Source organism: Rattus norvegicus, chromosome 20, assembly GCF_036323735.1.
Source record: "Rattus norvegicus strain BN/NHsdMcwi chromosome 20, GRCr8, whole genome shotgun sequence".
NCBI classification, from domain to species: domain Eukaryota; kingdom Metazoa; phylum Chordata; class Mammalia; order Rodentia; family Muridae; genus Rattus; species Rattus norvegicus.
The window spans coordinates 18,600,886-18,620,561 of NC_086038.1; the positions used below are offsets into that span (position 1 = coordinate 18,600,886).

The following is a 19,676-nucleotide window of genomic DNA, read 5'->3' on the forward strand; positions in this document are numbered from 1 at the left end:
TCTCTGACCACAGATGATAGTTAAGAAACTAAGCAGATATTTTTGAGACCCTGTCTCAAGAAGTGACGACAACCCCCCAAACCCCCAAACTAATGAAACAACACCTAAGCGAATGCTTTCTGGGGGGGGGGGGAGAACGCAGGTAGATGCTTCCTGGGAACAACAACCAATAACTTCTTGACACATTGGCCTGATAAATCCCAACTTCATTTGTGGGGCGGAAGAGCCTAAGTACTTCATCTTCAAATCCTTGGCTCCCCCACAAAATTCACAGAGCTTATGCAAGGTGGGTGTTCTCGGGAGACAGCAGAACATTCCAGACTGTGGCTTTACTGACCAGAGGCACCGACGGGACTCCTGTGACTGGGGGATTAGACAGCTAGGTTTTGCCAGAGGACACAAGGACACTGTAGAGCCCAAGTAAGGGAAGAGTTGAACACGGTTTATTTTATATGCTTAAATAATCAACTAGGTTATCCAGCGTCTGCTTTTCTCATACATGTCATTTAGAGCGAGGTGTCCGTTGGAGGTCGATTTCAAGTTAAGATAGTGAACGAAGGAATCTCACCAAACCCAAAAGAGAAATGCTCTATAAAATGCGACAGCCCCGCTAACCTAACGGGGACATTGCTAGGATGGTGACTACTGATTGGCTTGCTGAAGGGGGTCTACATCTCAGAGCCAGTACACAATACAGTCATCTTTTTTTTTTTTCTTTTTCCCTTTTTTTTTTTTTTTTTTTTACAGTGCACTTCGATCCTGCTAGATACGGGTTTCCGGTCAGTCCATTTTTTTTAAATACCCATGACTGGGGCCTCTTGTAAGCACCATCCACCTCTACAGTGGCAAGCATTTTCCCCCCTGTAAGCACTAACAGCGCCCCTCCCCCCACCCCCAAGCAAACTACTGTATAGTTGTTTTTTTTTTTTCTCCCATTTTTGGTCATTTCATTGAAAAAATTGGCAATAGCAATAAATATTACATGAAGGGCTTTGTGTTTACAGGTAAAATCTCCCGTGTTGCAGGAGACTGTAGTGTTTGCAAAATTGGAAAAGGTTTAATCAAAATAAGGAGATATGCATGCATCAAAATATTAGTATATTCTGAAGGAAAAAAATTCTTCTCTTCACAGAACTACAGAATTCCTCCTCGCTGGGGGAATTATTTAAATTTTGCAGCAGATTTCTTTTTTTTTTTTTTTAAAGATTTGCATTTTCTTTTTAAAACCAAGCGAGCAGTTTTGCGTGTACAAACATCATAATTGCTAATATACAGGAGTCAGTGAGAGAGCGTCCCGCACGCGCCAGATTCCCGTCCTTGTCCAGGGTGAGGCCACTTGGTACGCCTGTCATTGGACGCGTTTGTGGTATCTTTGTGTTCCGTGAGGCAGGTGCCTTATAATTCTTTATTGTAGTTTCTTCTGTTAGAATTTACAGTGTTATTATTTACAGCAAAACTATTGATTTTTTTTATTATTATTTTTTCTTTAAAAAAAAAAAAAAGAAACAAACAGTGTTTATACCCTGACAGTTAGTTTGGGTCCAAGAAAAATAAGGCGAGCTGTTGTGGATTTAGTAATTTCAGTGTGTCTTCTGGATTTGATCGCTCCATCTTGTGCTGTCCCTCCTTCCGGTGGCACAGGTGTCGTTGTTTGTCTGTCTTCTCCGAAAGTGACACCAAATTACTTGAGGCTGAGTCTGAACAACATGGCTTCTTGTATCTTACATTGCACTTGCTTAGTGCACGCGTGTCAGCGCCGGGAATGAAAGTGAGTCTCCATGCTCTGTAAATTGGCTCATGCTAAATAAAAAAAAAGGTGATTTTCTTTATCCTTCTGCATTAAAAAAAAAAACCAAAAAAACCCAAAACCCCAAACATGTCACTGATGTGTGGGGTGGCAGATCCACACTCCGCTCTTGCTAGAGATTCTCCTCCCTGCTGATCTCTGGTGAGTTTCTCAATACTGGCAGTACGAACGCGTGGTCCTGTGGGAAGAGGAACAAAGGGTAGGCGGTGAGTTTAGTTTGCATTGTCTTTTATTTTATTTTATTTTTAGTTATTTGGAGACAGGGTCTCATGTAGCCGAGGTTGGCCCTAAACCTGCTGTGTAACTTAGGATGACCTCTAATTCCTGATCCTCCATCTGACAGACGTCATCAAGGGTTCAGAGACTGAGGGCCCCGGCCTTGTTAATAGGGCATTTGTTTTGGCTGCTTAGAGAGTACGTACCTCAGGGGACGGGGCCCTAGGTATCCAAGGACACTCAGAAATCAGTGCTCCGGGCTGGGTGACTGTGAGTGTCACACAACCTTCCTGAGCTGTGGCTTTCAAGGCTGAGTTGGGAATATCCTCTCTCGGCTTTTGGGATAGCTCAGGGCTCCTCAAGAGCCATTTGTAGCTCTTTGGCCTGCACCCCACAGAGATAAGTTTTGCCCCCTGCTCTCCCCACTTCATAGGAGTCTTGCCTCCTCCTCCAAGGAGAAAAGCTGACAGACCGGAATTCCAGCTCCAGGCAGGAAAGATTATAAGAAAAATAAAAAAGGATTATAAGAAAAAAACCCCAAAAACCTGTTCAGTTACACACAAATGGCCGAATCTCTTCTGAAGCTCACAGAGAACCTTTAGAATCTGGGTTTACACCAGGGGCAGGGACTGAGGTGTTTAATGACCTTGAGGTTGTTTATTGAGAGATGGTTCTTCCTCTTTGGCTGGATCACCCAGGTCACCCACTCTGTGTAAACAACCTTGAACAGCTCTTCCCCTGGTCTCCTGTTATGGGCCTGACTGCATTCATTCACTCATTCACTCATTTACTCATTCATTCATTCACTCATTCATTCATTCATTCATTCATTTATTGCATGGGTCTGACTGCATTCATTTTATTTATTTATTTATTTATTTATTTATTTATTTATTTATTGCATGTATTTACGACTGACCTCCCTGCCCCAGGTCACCAGTGACCAGCGCCAAGAACACCAAAGTACCCACTCCTCTGAGATTTCAACACTCATCAACAAGGAAGGAAAGTGACTCACTTCAGCAGATCCAATTACAGAGAGTGGGCAAACCCTGCCGATCAGGATTTCCACACCTTGGTGGCTGTCTTTAAATCCTAATCTTCCAGGCACCAGGCTGCTTAGGTGGCCCAGTGATCACAGTCACCCTCTTCATTCAGGGCCAGTTCGCAGCGGTATTATTTAACCTTTCCTTCGAGTCTCCTAGCTTCCTTGGGATGTGAAAATTTTTTTTTCTTTTCTTTTTTTCAGAGCTGGGGACCTGGTAGGCAAGCGCTCTACCACTGAGCTAAATCCCCAAGCCCGGGATGTAAGATTTTAATACACTTTGTCGATGACAAGTTTAATAAGGTCTAGTAAGTTTCTATAAGCACGAGACAGAATGGGTGAACTCTCACCCGTTTCTTTACATTTCCTAATACCCAAGCTAACTTCCCAAGTTAATTTTGTATTATAAAACAAAACAGGGGGGGCTGGGGATTTAGCTCAGTGGTAGAGTGCTTACCTAGCAAGTACAAGGCCCTGGGTTCGGTCCCCAGCTCTGAAAAAAAAAACAAAAAAACAAAAAAACCAAAAAAAAACAAAACAAAGCCTGTCTCTTCTCAGTGCAAGCCAATACTGTCTTTCCAGACAGAGTGGGTGGTTTTTACAGCTTTTTAAGATTGGGTTAATTATACCACGTCCTTCTATAGGCTGCTAATTTTTAAAAAGCAGGACTCATCCTTCAAATCTCTCTTGTTCCTAGGTGGCCAGAATATAGGTTCCAGCCCCATGGGTTTAGCAATGTTAGTGGGACAAAACATCCTACCAAGAACAGAGAGGACGCACAGAGAGGCCGTGGACCTTGGTAAGCAATTGCTAGAAAATGACCTGAGGTGAGAGCGCCCTCTGATGGACAGGATGTTGTGGACAGACCACGACATTTCAGAAATGGCATCAGAAATTTCAGAAATTTCAGAAATGAGCATAGCTAACACAGAAAGGACTTAAGACACCTTGGAAGGAGAGCCGAGCCTGTGAGCCAGGCATAGCCTTTCAAATGTTAAAGTGGGAGGGAGTCACAGCCACTCTTAATTTATTTTCCCTTTAAGAAACATGTTAACTGGGGCTGGGGATTTAGCTCAGTGGTAGAGCACTTGCCTAGCAAGCGCAAGGCCCTGGGTTCGGTCCCCAGCTCCGAAAAAAAGAAAAGAAAAAAAAAGAAAAGAAAAAAAAAAGAAAAAAAAAGAAAAAAAAAAAGAAACATGTTAACTGATACTTATAGAACACAGCTCCAGGTTGAGTACAGCTCAGGTGCAGACCTGAAAGTCCATTTAGAGGCCTATGGAAATAGGTTTGTTTGTTTTGTTTTGAACCCGGTGCACAACAAAGGACTTATTTTTCCACACCATCTTCTGATGTCATGTTCTCTCCTGGTTCTCAAACAGGGCTGTACAATAGGATTTAATAAGCCCCAGTGTCCAGTCCATGATGAAAACATCAATCATTCCTACCTCAACTCTTTAGTTCTAGCACTTGATCAAGCCAGAGTGTCAATGATGGGTCCTGGGGGCACGCTTCTCAAAGTTTAATGTGTACACAGACATCTGAGGTGACCTACGCCATGGCTTCTGGTTTTATAGATGAGCGAGGGGTAAGCCTAGACCTGGGTTTCTGGGACTCGGATAATGCTGGGATCATTGTTTGACTCTCGTCCTACTTTAAGAATGAAAACTGCATACCTTATCAGGTATGCACCCGTGGTGGTCTGAATATGCTTAACCCAGGGAGTGGCACTATTGGGAGGTGTGGCCTTGTTGGAGAAAGTGGACTTTGAGACCCTTCTCCTAACCACATGGGAGCCCATCTTCTCTTGTCTGCCTTTGGAACAAGAGGAAGCTCAGCTTCTCCAGCCCCATGCCAGGCTGGATGCTGCCATGTTCCTGCCATGATGATAATGGACTGAACCTCTGAACGTGTCAGCCAGGCCCAACTAAATGTTGTCCTTTGTAAGAGTTGCCTTGGTCATGGTGTCTGTCCACAGCAGTAAAACCCTAACTACGACAACATAGGTTGGCAAATTATCTTTTGTTGCTCCTGAATCTGTATCTATGTAGAGTTCTTTCTCTAATCAACATGTATGGAATTCCTCTCTGTTCTTCAAGCTCCTTTAAAGTTCCATCTCCTTGAAAGTGCAGACCCTAGAGTCTAAAGAGACAAATCCCCTTTCCCTGCTGTACATCACCTTTCCCTGCTGGACTCCGTGGGGAGTCCCTGTGCACACTGGGAACTCTGCCTGGCTCTTCCGCTCACACCCCTCCTATTTCCCCTCCCTCCTCCATCCCCTTCCCTTCTCTCCATCATCCTATGCTAGGAATGTTTCCTTTTCATGCACATCACAACATATGTGTGGAGGTCCGAGGACAACTTGTGGCAGCTGGTTCTGTCTTTCTACCATGTGAGTCCTGGGACTTGAACTCAGGTTGTTGGGTGTCTTAGTTACTTTTAAATTGCTGCGCTGAGACACCATGGCCAATGCAATTTATAGAAGAGTCCATTGGGGGCTTACAGTTTTGGAGCGTGAGCCCCAGACCATCACGCCGGGGAGCACCAGAACAGCCAAGCTCTCAAGCAGGCCGAGAGCCTACATCTCGATCCACAAGCATGAGAGAGAGAGAGAGAGAGAGAGAGAGAGAGAGAGAGAGAGAGAGAGAGAGAGAGAGAAGAGACATACACATACGGGGGCGGGGTGGGGGGGGCGCCAACCTGGAATGGTGAAGGCTCTTGATGACACATTTCCTGCAACAAGGTCACGCCTCCTACTCCCTCCCAAACAGTTTAATCAACTGTGGAACCAAGTATTCAAATATGAGTCTATGGGGCTATTCTCATTCAAACCACTACACTAGGCTTGGTGGCAATCAAGCCTATAGCTATAGCTATAGCTATCTTGCTGGTCTAATTTCTCTTCTTCTTTCTTTCCTTTCTTCCTTCCTTCCTTCCTTCCTTCCTTTCTTTCTTTTCTTTCTATTTATTTATGTATTTAATGTATATTATTAGTACACTGTTACTGACACTCCAGAAGAGGGCGACGGATCCCATTACAGATGATTGTGAGCCACCACGTGGTTGCTGGGAACTGAACTCAGGACCTCTGGAAGAGCAGCCAGTGCTCTTAACCTCTGAGCCATCTCTCTACCCCCACCCCCACCCCACCCCAATTTCTTTTTAAAAAGCAATAATTATCATTACAAAATGAAACTATAATTGAAAATTAAGGTTTACTTTTTAATTTTGGTTTTAGTTTTAGATTTTTTTTCCCCCTTCTGTCCTTTCTTTCTTCCTTCCTTCCTTCCTTCCTTCCTTGGAGACTGAGTCTCATTCTGGTCTTGAACTCTTGCTGTTCCTACGTCCATCTCACAAGTGCTAGCGTTAGAGACGTGCACTAACACCTTGGCGAAAACTTAGCTTAAATACCCATCTTGGAACAGCTTTCCTCCTCAGCTAATACCAATAAATGAGGCCTTTTCAAATTTATTATTTCCCAGTGACTGGATTTAGAAACACCTGAAGCTGTACAGCAAGCAAGGGGCAAAACAAGACATACTGGATGTAGATGGATCCATGTTTTTAAAGGTAGAAAAATGCATTTACTTCATTTTCATTAAGTGTTTGTTATATATCTGAATTACCTGAATCCTAATAACAGGGCAGTGTTAAGTCCCCTATTGCACAAAGAATTAAAAAGGCAAGAGCTAAAATACCTGGCTTCAATTCTGTCTCCATCATGTATCAGGAAAACAGATGGCAAGGTATCTGTATCTCAGATGCATTCTGGGAAATGTCCCAGAGAGGACCTAAGTGGGATGAATGGGAGAGGAAGGGTCACCACCTCCTCTGGCTTTATCTGGGCCTCTTTGGGCTTCATTTCTTGGTACAGAAAAGGAGCAGAACCTGGTCTGCTGACTGCCCCAGTTTATCAAGAACCATTGATAGTGACTATAGTAACAGCTTTCACCTGAAGCAGGGAACGGAGAGCTGAGCTGCGATCTTCCCCGGCTGCCCCTGCTGTGCCTGGGCTTGGCCAGCCGCTACTCTTGTTTCCTTCTTGCTTCTTCGAAGACTTTTCTAACAGAGCCTCCTGACTGAGGGTTTCTGTGGGCTCGGCAGCTACTGTTCAGCAAGTTCCACGTACGAACTGAGTGGATTCTAAAACAACTCCAAGGCGTGTTACTGTTCTCTTTCTTGAGAGGGTTATTGTTCCTCCCGGTTTCATCCCAAGCCCTTCACTGTTCCCTTGAGGAAACGGCAACACGCAAGCTAGGTTACTTGGCCAGACGCACAGAGTTGGTGATCTGCCTGGCACCCCATCGCCTCTATGCCGTCTGTCTACTGACATCTCCCTGCCCAGACAGACTGACACCAGGAATCATGGCTAGGTACTGAGTCCTCTAAACCTAGTTCAGCCCCGGCCACTAAAGAGCTAGAATCATCTGCACAAACGTCCCAGGTCTCGGGGGAAGGGTATGTGAATAAGTGTGCTGGCTGCTGGGGCTTGAACCAGGCAGAGCCTTGTGCATGCTGGGTAAATACTCTGCCACCGAGGCAGTAACCCTGGTACTTAGTGGTTAGGCTGTTGTGAGCTATAGAGCTTATTCCCAAAAGCCACTGGCTGTGCAGGTCACTCAGTGGTGACGCTTTTACCTAGCACTTCGAGTCATTTCCCGTCAGTTTTAGGGTGAAGATCAAATGCCCCACGTGAGTAACTTGGGGTTCATTTTGAAGACCAAAATGAGTTATTAACATTATTTTTAGCTATTTACTATCTGAATAACCTTGAAAATGTTTTATTGCAATTAAACTAGAACCTACTGTGACCATGAGTTTGGCATCTCACTATTACCTTGCATTACTTAGTCATTCTAAACACTTCGTGACAGCAGCCATTCAAAGGACTGGGTCTGAGCCTGGTGTTCGTCGATGAGCTGCATAGGAACAGTGCCTATCTAAGAGCAACAAAATTAATCTTAAACTTTGTATCAATATATAACTTTACTACTGCATCAAAATACAAAGATCTCTATCAGTGTAAGGTTATGGCTATAAAATGCTTTAAGAATGAATGTAATAATCTGTTCCTATTTGTCTAACTTCTTACATTACTCTATTCCCTCCTTTTCTTTTTAACCCCCTTCCCTTTACCTAAGAGAGAAGAATAGAGAAGCGGAAAGATAGAAATCTTTGAGTCTAAGCTCTCGATTTAGTTTCCTCCCTGTCCAAAATTATAATTCTTTGTAAATTATTCCTTAAAATGACAACATATCTAGAATTCACAAAATTGACCACAATCATCCACTCCAACTTCAGGGGCTGAGAGGATGGTCTTCTTCTATTTGCTTCCTGTTGACTTGGAGCGTCCCCCCCATCATGCCGGTCATGTCAGGTCTACAGTGAGCCCTGAGGATGAACACTATGGAGGGAGCCAGTTAGGGCTTATTTCCTAGTTCTGCTGCTCTCGTGAGACTGTGGACAAGTCTCTTAACCTTTTAGGGCCTGCTCCGTATGTTAGCCAGGGATGTGAACAGTGCCAATCTGAGAGGAGAGCTGTGAGAATTAGCCACAAAGAAGGACTCTGGAATACACATAGTAAATCCTGTTTCCAGGAGTATCTGTGGTGATTGGGTTCCACAAAAACTCTAAAATGTGAGTCTAGTGCAGCAGGCATTGGGGATTACTGTTTCTACAGAAAGTAAGCCTCACTGGACCCAAAGGAAAGGCATCGCTAAGGATCTATCTTGGAGAGTGGAGATGCAGCTTAGATGGTAAAGTGCTTCCCTGTCCTGGCTGGTTTTGTGCGTCAACTTGACACAAGCTGGAATTATCACAGAGACAGGAGCCTCATTTGAGGAAATGCCTCCATGAGATCCAGCTGTGAGGCATTTTCTCAATTAGTGATCAAGGGTGGGAGGGTCCATTGTGGGTGGTGCCATCCCTGGGCTGGTGATCCTGGGTTCTATAAGAGAGCAAGCTGAGCAAGCCAGGGGAACAAGCCAGTAAGTAACATCCCTCCATGGCCTCTGCATCAGCTCCTGCTTCCTGCCCTGCTTGAGTTCCAGTCCTGACTTCCTTTGGTGATGAACAGCAATGTGGAAGTGTAAGCTGAATAAACCCTTTCCTCCCACCTGCTTCTTGGTCATGATGTTTGTACAGGAGTAGAAACCCTGACTAAGACATTCCCTAATATTCATGAAGCCCCAAGACTTCATTTGATCTTCAATACTGCATAAACTGTGGGTGGTGTGGTGCTGACCTGGAATGTTAGCATGAGGGGAAGGCAGGAAGATCAAGGGTTCAGGGTCATCCTCAGGTACATAGCAAGTCCAGCCTGGGCTCCAGGAGATTATGTTTCAAAACAATGAAATGAAAATCTAAGCCCTAGGTCCCTAAAATGAGGTTATTTCTCAACCCCTTATCTCGGCAATTGGGTATCAGGGTTTTTGGTCATGGGGAAAGAGACTAGAATTCCCACTCTTTGTCACTTTGACCCAGGGATTCAAAGGACAGAGAGGAGAGATCCTGAAGATACAAGTTCTCAAAACTGTGTCCTCACCCCAGATTAGTTTCTGATCCTATCTGTATCAAAAAGGTACTAATGTGAAATCCAGAAAACAAGGGCAAAGTCCAAACAAATGTAAACAGAGTACTTACTAAGTAAGTAAGTACTAGAAAGCCTGTACAATTGGCCTCCTAATTGTGTCTAGGCTTATATAAAAGTGTATGGAATTCCAATTTAACTTAGACATGGAGACAGCTACCCCCCCCCCGGCCCTCCCCCGCCCTCAGACAGGGTTTCTCTGTAGCCTTGGCTGCCCTGGGACTTGACACTTGACCCTTCTGGCTCTGGGCACAGTCCCTCAGATCTGTTCCCCATCAGTCTTTCCACAATGACTGTATACAGCAACTGCTCGGCACAGGGAGCCTCATGGTGAGAGAGTAGCAGACTTAAATCACGGCTTCTGCAGATGCCATGCACATGGAGAATGGACATGACTTGGTTTAAGTTTAATGTGAATATGCATGTATGTAGATATATACATAGACATGTGTAGATACACACGTTTACATATATGCACATAAACATCTGCATTCGTATAAAGAAATGACAGGATTTATTTAATTTCATCTCCCAGTGAGATTGCAGTAAAGAAAGAGAAAGGAAAGACGAACTCAGAAACTTCTCGAGACTTTTAAATCTAGCTGCGGACATAAGTGTGCTTCCCACCTGGACTGACGTCACCGTCACTAGTGGGCTTTCTTCTCCACATTCCGGATTTCCTTCTTTGTTTTCACCTTATAGCCTTCTCCCTGCTGAAAGAGAGCACACATTACATGTCTGCAGTGGGAGAGTCTGAAAGCAGTTTCCCACACTGGTCCCCGGAGGCTGGAGTAGGAAGAAGTTAGTGAGAGCATCGGGCCACATTGCATCCTCAGACACAGATGATGTTGGCTATGACTGCACAGACCAGCTCCCCATGGCCAGAGCATGCAATGGCACGTTCAAGGTAACTACAGTACAACAAGACTTCATAACAACACGGAGGGTTAATGATTTCCAAAAGCAGCCAGCCGGTTTCCTAAGGTGGAAGAAATCGTCATCCACACCCACAAGGCACCTGACCCCCATTAGATACCCTTTAGTTGTAATTGATGGATTTTGTAGGCCAGCGGGGCCAAAACTAGTCTGTGGTAGTATGACAGGGACTTCCCAAATAAGCAGGAGGCTAGGACAAGATGCCACGGATGGCCTGACAGAGTCCTGTAATTAGTTTATAGAATTACCATCTCTTCTGCATCCTGGTCCAAGACAGCACCAACTGCTTCAGCTTGGGGCTGTCTTTCCTGAATACCAGGTCCACACTTCTCAGACAGCAGGGCACTCCACATTTAGTTTTTACTCTAACAGAAGGCGCAGAGGTCTTTTTCCATTCTCACCTGGTCCTCAGAAGTTTTCAGTTTGCTACCCCCCCAGCCCCGTACATAAACCTAGTATTTAGTACTTTCTACTTTCTACCTGTCAGAGGATAAAGATTTAGGAGACAGCAAAGACTGATAGCAAGATGTCTTTTCGGGTTTGCTGGGTGAACTACGTTCAGAGTTGAGTCGGGCTTCACATTAGCTCACTGGGCGTGAGGTGGTCAAAGCATAACATGACAGTGGAGTTTAGATTTCCCTTCAGGATGTGATGGGCAGAACAGCCACATGGACCTCATATGGAGACTGTGACCCAAACTCTCTGCCACCCTAATGTTGTCCTCCCTCAGTGTCCTAGCCTGGCACGCAACTAAAGGCCATGTGTAGACCCTCTCAAGCAGTCATTGATGGTCAAGGATTCTACCTCTGCTTTCTCCTTCCAGTGAACAAACCTTTATCCCTGTAGTCATCCTGACAATCGTAAGTATGTAACGTTCAGCTGTGCGAGGAAGAAGAGCGGCTGGACCCCACACAATGCCTATTAGAAGAAGCCAAGACAACGCCCAAAGCTTCCACACTGCAGCAGCCGCTCCCTCAGCAGGGCTTCCCAGGGGGAAATCCCAGGATATTCTACCCTCTACCTTTGTCCTTGGCAACCGTTCTACATTACCACATCATCCTGCTTCCTCTCTTGTGGACCAATCCGTCTTATTACCTTCCGAGTGATCTGTTGGAAGCAACACAGAGAAGTAGGGACTAATCTGAGTCGAGAGGGGGCGCCCTAACCTATAACACACAATGGAGTTTCTCATGCAGGACATTTCAACTCTAGGAGAAGCACAAAAGTCTCAATGGCGATTACTTTTCTAGTGATGAGGTTGCCTTCTTCATCGGTAAATTGCTCTTCTGTGACAGATTCACCAGGGATGGTTTTGGCTTCCTCTCCCTAAAGGATGCGGCATAGAGATTGGCGATAAGAGAAAGGAGAGTATGGGCAGGTACTGATCTAGGTCCACAGCACAGCACACCACAAAAACACATGCTCTGGAACTGTCGGGAAGCCACACACTCCGCTTCCTTCCCCAGCGAAAAACAAGACCGATGTTGGTTGGTTAGTGCACAGCTGATAACGTTCGGTCCTACACCTCAGGCATGTATGGTAGAGACCACAACAACTTTCAAGAAGGCAAAGATGTAGTTACCCATAGATAAGCTTCATTGGTTGAAACAAACATTAGTCAGCGACGGACGGTAGGAACAGACCACTCGGACAAAGCTCTTGGGCATCAGTCAAACCACAGCTCAAGAGATTTTATGGAATAAGCTCTAATTTGAGTAGAGGCACTTTCTGAGTTGGGAAAAGATACTTAAAAAAAAAAACATGCACTAAGGGTAATACATTTTTTTTTTTTGAAAAGATTATGAAAAAGGTTCGAGGTAGAGAAAGTCTCCTTCGTGAGGGACGGGGTGGGGAGGCTGAGGTTTTCATGGACTGTACGTGGGGATAGCTGATGTGGTGTCCGGCCATCCAGGCTACTATGAGCCAGCAGGGTGGAAAGAACGTCTTAACATTTCCCAGTATCGAGTCTGTTCTTAGTAGCTGTTCTCTCATTTCAAGTGGGAACTGCCAACGGTCTTCTGAGCTCATTCTCACAGAAGCCCTGCTTCTGGGTAGTTTCAGTTGACTCAATGAAGACGGAAAGGAGACTGGCAAACTGGACAGGTCTTACATCCCAACACTCTGACATCTGCAGCAAAGTGCGTCATGGGGAGCGATTCCTGTTTCCTAGGGTTGGTTTCACAAATGGGCAAGAATGCCATTTTGTTTTAAAGATAAAGGTGTAGAGACAGCTAAAGGGCCCAAGGAAGGTCGTGCAAGGTTCTTACTGTGGATAAAGCATGCATGAATGAATGAATGAATGAATGAATGAAGTATTTCTGAGGTGATTCTTCTGTGCACCCAACTCTCCGAATGGCAGGCAATGAAAGGCTGTTGGGAGGCTCTAGCAAGACGGAAATCCGTTTACTGTGCTCTGAGCATGCCCTTCGTGGGAAGATGCTAATTTCTTAATTTTGGGGAAGAACCTTGGAAAGCAACAGGGGAAGTAGAAGGGGTGGACATGAGAACGAGATATGTACAAGTGTATCGTTGACTGACACGAATACCTCCAGAGGAACTAAAGCCCTACTTATCAATCAATGACAGTACTGCTTCTTGCGCTGTTCTGGAAGGTGAGTCTTTTCTTTGTCTCATTACTGAAAATGTACGACACGCAAGACAAAGATGTAGACATCTCTCTTTAAGGCCAAAACAAACGAGGTACGTAACGAGGTACGTAGCTCTTCATTACACTAGAGGAGTGGATTGTACTGGAGGGCAGTCAAGATTTATGGATTATGGAATAGGTCTTTTGATCTATGCCTCTTTACCTCTCTGTGAATTACGCTAGAGTTCAGAGGTCCTCAATGAGAGGTTTCTGGAACCCCTTTAGTGGGAGAGAGAGAGCAATTGCTAATTAGCTTTGAAGGTTCATGACGACTCTACTGCACTTTGATGTAACACAACCCCCTCTTTGCTTAGTCCTGCTGACAAGAGCATTTCTGACACCCTTCTCCCATTCTGAAGAGACATCATGGTGTGTGTGTGTGTGTGTGTGTGTGTGTGTGTGTGTGTGCGTGTGTGTTTATCTCTGGTGGTCTCTTAAAGACCGCAACATGGAACTTCCTTTTGCACATCTGCAAGAGGCACGACACTTTTTCATCTTCCTAGACGTCTCTGAATATGGGAAGGACAATACAAGGAGTGTTGATTTGTGATGTGAACTTCCCAAACCAGAATGACTATATATATATTTTGCAAAAAGCCATAGCCTGTCTAGTCTGTATTGTGTGTAGACTACGCTGGTTAGTTTATATCCACTTGACATAAGCTATAGTCATCTGAGAGGAGGGAGTCTCAACAGAGAAACTGTGAGCCTGTAGAGGGTTTTCTTAATTAGTAATTGATGATGTGGGAGGGCCCAGCTTTTGTGGTGGTGACACCCTGGGCTGGTGGTCCTGGGTTCTATAGAAAAGCAGGGGAAGCAAGTCAGTACTCCGCACTCCTCCACGACCTCTGCATCAGCTGCCAACTCCAGGTTCCTACCCTGACTTCCTGCAAGCCAGAGGCTGTTACCTGGGAGTATAAGCCACATTAATCCTTTCCTTCCTAAGTTGTTTTTTTTTTTTTTTTTTTTTCCGGACCTGGAGATCGAACCCAGGGCCTTGCGCTTGCTAGGCAAGCGCTCTACCGCTGAGCTAAATCCCCAACCCCCTAAGTTGTTTTTGATCATGGTGTTTCATAACAGCAATAGAAACCCTGACTAAGACATATGCTCTAAGAGACCTGTCGCGTGTAGATGTGCATGCATGTGTGTCTAAAATGATGCATGGGTTGGGATACTCTGAACTTTGTGAAACAGAAGAGATACGTGGTTTTATATAATTTTGAATTCTTTGGTTTTGGGGTGGCATACATATGAACTCTTTAAAATCCAGCAAGAAATGTTGAAAATCAAAACAATACATTTGTATTATATAGTTTAGATATTAAACAATCTTAGTAGTTCGGCTGTGAGTTGGACTTGCTAAGCACAGATCTTAGCAATTTCAGCTCTGGTAGGCATTTATTAATCTGTGCTATTATCAAACTATATACAAGGAAACGGATGCACAGATAAAACTTCACTTAAAAATGAAAGAGTCCACGTGATCCGGCATGAAGAGACCAATCATTAAATCATAATGTCAACTGATTGATCAAGCAAATGGAGCTGCTCGCACTGGGGTGTGGAATCCTGAATACAGAGCTCCCTGTGGAGATGTTCACTGGCCAGAGCTTCCAGGTAAGGACAGGACAGCTCTGAAGGGCGTCCAGTGATGATGCGAGGGCTTGAGGGCTTCCTGTGGCCCACGGTGTAATAGGCCTACCTCCTGGTAGCCGGTCAGGTTCCCAGTGCTGCAGCGTAATGCTGCCCTCTTCTGTGTCACAGGGCAAGTCTGAGTGGTCAAAAGCCTGACTTAGATTAGCAAAAATACTCTTGTATGTCTTCTGAGGGAAAAAAAAAGCCCCTCACTGCCAAGCCAAGCACCCAGTTCCGCTCCCAGAGCTGTTGCTGCCTGGCTGTGTGATTTTAAAATAAATCAGTTCTTCTCCAAGCATCGCTCCGGTCATCTGGGTAGTGCAATGGTTTCTGTGTCAATGACCTTTTAGGTCAGAGTAGCTGCATTTCATGGTTTTGACGGTGATCATCCTCATGCTATGTCTGCCACATACTACTGCCATCCCTGGATTCTGCTGGACACCCACACATAGACTAAAGGGGAGCAGCAGGGGCGGGGTTCTTCTAGTCTGCCGCTGCAATTCCAACGACAGGATAACCAACTAGAAAGCATCCTGCATATGTCAAGTGTGTCTCACTGTGGTGTCCTGGGACAATTAGGGCTATTTAGCTTTTGGTTTCTGTCACAGCGAAAGGAATCTCTCAAAGCTTCTCCAGAGTGATTTTACTCTAAGGATGATACTCTCCCCAGCCGCTACAAGACCATCCTCTGAGCTTACTGCTGACTCTAAAAGGAGCCCAACTTCAAGGAGTGGGCATTTGGGTAGAATATAGATTTCTGTCTCACAAAGCCTATGTTTGGCCTTCAGGTTTATTTTAGGGGTTTCAGCACACGCTCTAAAAATGCATGCATGTGCTGTATATCACTGTCCACACGTTAAGCTCAGTACACATGTAACTTCCTCTAATAAAACTGCTTGGAGACAGACTTGTGATGTGTGTGTAGAAGGTTAAGGGACCAAAAGAATCTTCATTGGCTCAGTGGTGTGGCTGTTTCCTTGTAAGTCCTTCTTTCCTTCCCTCTGGCTTTGTGGAATTTGTGTAACTGTTTCTAGTAAAGTTCGGTTAGTCCTTAAAGGGCGGTTGCTGAAGAATATTGGGGTGAAGCCACAGAAGGCTGCCACACATTAGGTGCGAAAAGCAGGTTGCCCATGGTACGTACAATGTGTTTTCTCTGGGTGTTTCCTAATCATTCATGGGAGAGAGCAACAAGACCAGAGAACCCTGAGGCCCTGCTCTGTCAGCCAAGAGCACGAGAGCCGTGACCAACTGTGAGGATCTTATAGATGGAAAACCACACACTATAGATGTCACTAATTGTAACGGCTTGCTCGTTCTAATTTTCACAGGAGTGACTCAGGGTGCAGCCAGCACCTAAGGTGCTCACTCACTGCTGAGTTGCGGGAAGAATTCAAAACTTAGAAAGTCACTTCATCTTGAATGTTTTCAGAATCTTTGAGAAGCTGTATTCGAGCAGATCTGAGCTTCTTTTGCCTATCCTTCATGGAAAAGATGAAGCAGGACTAAGAAATGGAGGGACTTCATGAAGCTTCTCAGCTCTCGGCCGAGCCCTCTGACACTGTGATTGTGCCGTCTAATGCAGTGTCCAGTGCACACCTCTCCTTCCTCTCCTTCTTTCCAGAGATGCCCACCCTCGGCCACAATGCATGTGCTACTCGGTGCACTGAGAATGACTTGTCACACAGGAGGTGCTGCAGACCTACTGTGTTCTCAGCTGTGCAGGATGACGGTGGAATTTTCAATTCTAGCAAAAACCGGTCCCAATACTTAAAACGTCAAGCTCACTTTGGGCACCTGTTAAATTAGCACTAGCACCTATTTCTGGAGTTCCCATTTGACTCACACTAGGTCATGCACATGCGCATGCCAGGTTGTGACCTAAAATTCTCAGTCACTGCTTGACAAGGAGACGGCTTTCCTTTCCAAGTCGAGGCAGCGGCAGCCTCTGGCGTTTCCCTCTCTTCCACATTAGCTTTTGGGGTGACCACTGAGCACTGTGTCCACTGCGCCCTCTCACCAAGACAGAACACTTGTTCTCTGAGAGAGGCGGGACACAAGGGCCAAGAGCTCTCAGACGGAATCCTGCGCAGAACACGCACTAACACACCACAAGCCTTTCTTTCAGGTAGTTCTTTTACAAGCCTTCAAGTGTGCAAAGAAACAGCCAGCCAGCCAGCGGGTTATTAGACATGCCGAGCTTCCCAACGCTCACTGAAGGCTTCTAGACACAGCGGCACCCATCGCCCTCTACCTCCTGGTACCTTTATAATCACACGCCGTCGTATGACCCGGGTAGTGACCCTCCGCTCCTCCTCTGAGCTTGAATCACTCTCACTGTGTCTCAAGTCCTGATAAATGCATTTTTTAAGTATAACTTTATCATTAATATTAAAAACAAAAGATTTTCTGAGAAGGCAAATTAAGAAAGAATTATATTTACTTATTTTCCCCCTTTCAAGAATAGCAATGATATATGGTTAAGAGAACCCTGGGAGCTGAGTGGAAGGAAACGTCTTAGCAAGATTCAGGCTGTGGTTGTATCTGTGTGTATACGTGACTGGGTCTGTCTCTGAATGTTCATGAATGTACGTGTGTGTGTGTGTGTGTGTATGGTGTCTGTGTCCACAGTTAAAGAATAAAGTAATTAGTAAGGTGGTGGTGGCAATGCTTTTAATCCCAGTACTCTGAAGGCAGAGGCAGGTGGGCGTATCTTTATGAGTTCAAGGCTGGCCCGGTCTACAGAGCAAGTCCAGGATGCCAAAGCTACACAGAGAAACCCTGTCTCGAGAAAAAAACCAACCCCCCCCCCAAAAAAACCCCTATGTTAGGTTTTTGAGTTCCTATTTACAGTAGTTTTACATCTGCCTTCATGTGACTTGAATGTATGATCTTGGACTTTAGGCCCTAGTACACTTGGTTTTTACAGAGAGGCACATGAGACTTTTAGGGAATTCAGGCTCAATTTGCTAACCATATCGTAAGTGGCTTTTGAGGGTGACACTAGCACTTGTCTGTATCAGGAGATGAGGGGTCAGTAAGAGCTTATGCTAATGAGTGGGGGCTGAGAACTATGAGCATTTTTATAAAGACCTAGAATGAAATGGCAGCGTAAGACAGAACACTGCCTGGACTGTAGGATTGTAAGTTCAAGGCCAGCCTGGGCAACTTAATGAGATCCTGTTTCAAAAATTGTGTGTGTGTGTGTGTGTGTGTGTGTGTGTATTCCAGACACAGCTCAGTGGTAGAGAAATTGCATGTGTTAGACTTAATAGTTCAGTCCCCAGGACCCAATGGAGACAGAGAGATGGAGACAAACAGATAGAACCAGTAATTCTGCAATGAACTCAGGCGTCTGAAAAACTATCGAGTGGTAAATAGTTTATAATTCAAGTGGGAAAATTCTGCTATTCAGTTAATATTCTTTGTCGTGCTATTTAATTGCAAGGATAGGGTTATGCAAAGGAAGGTTAAGTCAGGGGGCTAGGAATATGTAGTTCATACCATTAGAATGGGGGGGGGGAGAGCCATTAGGTAAGATGATGGTAAGATCGCAGTAAGTAGGTAACACACCAGGACATAGTGGTTACCAACAGTCCACTGGCAAGGAGTTGGGTGTTAAGAGGCATGCTAATCCTGACTTTATATGAGGTTCCACTGGAGAACTCAGCTACCAAAGCAGACACCTGCTGGTACCTAGGAAACAGAACTTAAAAACCCCATGCCCTACAGTAGTCGTCAAACTTCACAAAAAGCATAAAGGAGAGGGGAAAAAACCATTTAAAGGGCATATTAGAAAAACAGGCGAAGATAGGAGGAATTCGTATTCACAAAGGCACAGAACTACCCAGGCGGATCCCAGGATTAACAGGCTAGAGGGGGCGGAAGGGGGAGACCTGTATCACTCATACAGGGGCTGCAAGCTGGCAGTCAGAAGCGTGACACCTTAGAGCAAATCCTAACACAGAGGCACACGCCCGTCAGACAGGTGACCCTCGAGATCCCAGGCAGCCCTCACATACAGAGGTGGCTGGTGGGGTCAGTGTCCCAGTGTCTTCTCTCTCCCTGGAGATGTAATCTGCTTAGCCTTAGGAGAAGGAAGAGAGAGCAGTGCAGAACCCCAGGCTTCCTTTAAGAGAACTCTCTAGAAACCAGCAAAGGGTCAAGCTTCGGGAGAATGTGTGGGTTTTTTCCCCCCAAACATTCTTTACTTTGGGAGGAGAGGGGAGAGCAGGGGTTTACCTTGTAACAGCAGGCGGTCATCCGAGTGAACGCTTCGCCCGGGCTTTTGACCTGCTTTTTCAGGGGACAAAAAGGGGTCTGTTGGGGCTGGGGATTTGGCTCAGTGGTAGAGCGCTTACCTAGGAAGCGCAAGGCCCAGGGTTCGGTCCCCAGCTCCGGAAAAAAAAAAAAAAAAAAAAAAAAAAGGGTCTGTTGTCTGAAGAGGACATCAGATGGCCTTGCTGGTTGCTACTGTACTTAGACTGGGCCACTGAAGACATGCCCGGGGCATCTTGGGATTTCCTGGGAAATCAAGCTCACATCCCTCAGAAGCTGGGACGGGCATGTGGACTTTCATGGACAGGAAGCCTTTCTGCACTGGGTGACTCACTGAGAGGTTTGGTTTCCTTGCTAGTGAACCCCTCTGAGTTCTGTTCAGGCTGGCAACCATTTCTTTCAACCCTCTACCTGCCTACACCCAAGTCGCTCTCTGGTGACCCACAGCCATATACCCATCCACACAAAACCGGAGTGTGCCACGTGTCTCTGCAGGTTTCTCACAGTTCTTTTTATTTCCCCCTTCAGG

At 45.4% G+C, this 19,676-nt stretch overlaps 1 protein-coding gene across 52 annotated transcripts in view; it reads right to left on the reverse strand.

The window, feature by feature from the left end:
• Positions 1-421: 421 nt before the first annotated feature.
• The window catches only part of Ank3 (ankyrin 3), a 623,484-nt gene continuing 604,229 nt past the window's right edge, over positions 422-19,676 (reverse strand). For 20 of the 52 annotated variants that reach the window (XM_063279273.1, XM_039098850.2, XM_063279250.1 and 17 more), the window contains 2 exons: positions 10,282-10,367; positions 422-1,985 (listed from right to left, as the gene is read on the reverse strand). In XM_063279273.1, coding sequence (XP_063135343.1) covers positions 10,302-10,367 — 66 coding nt within the window. In that variant the 3' untranslated portion in view covers positions 422-1,985; positions 10,282-10,301. 52 annotated transcript variants of the gene reach the window in all.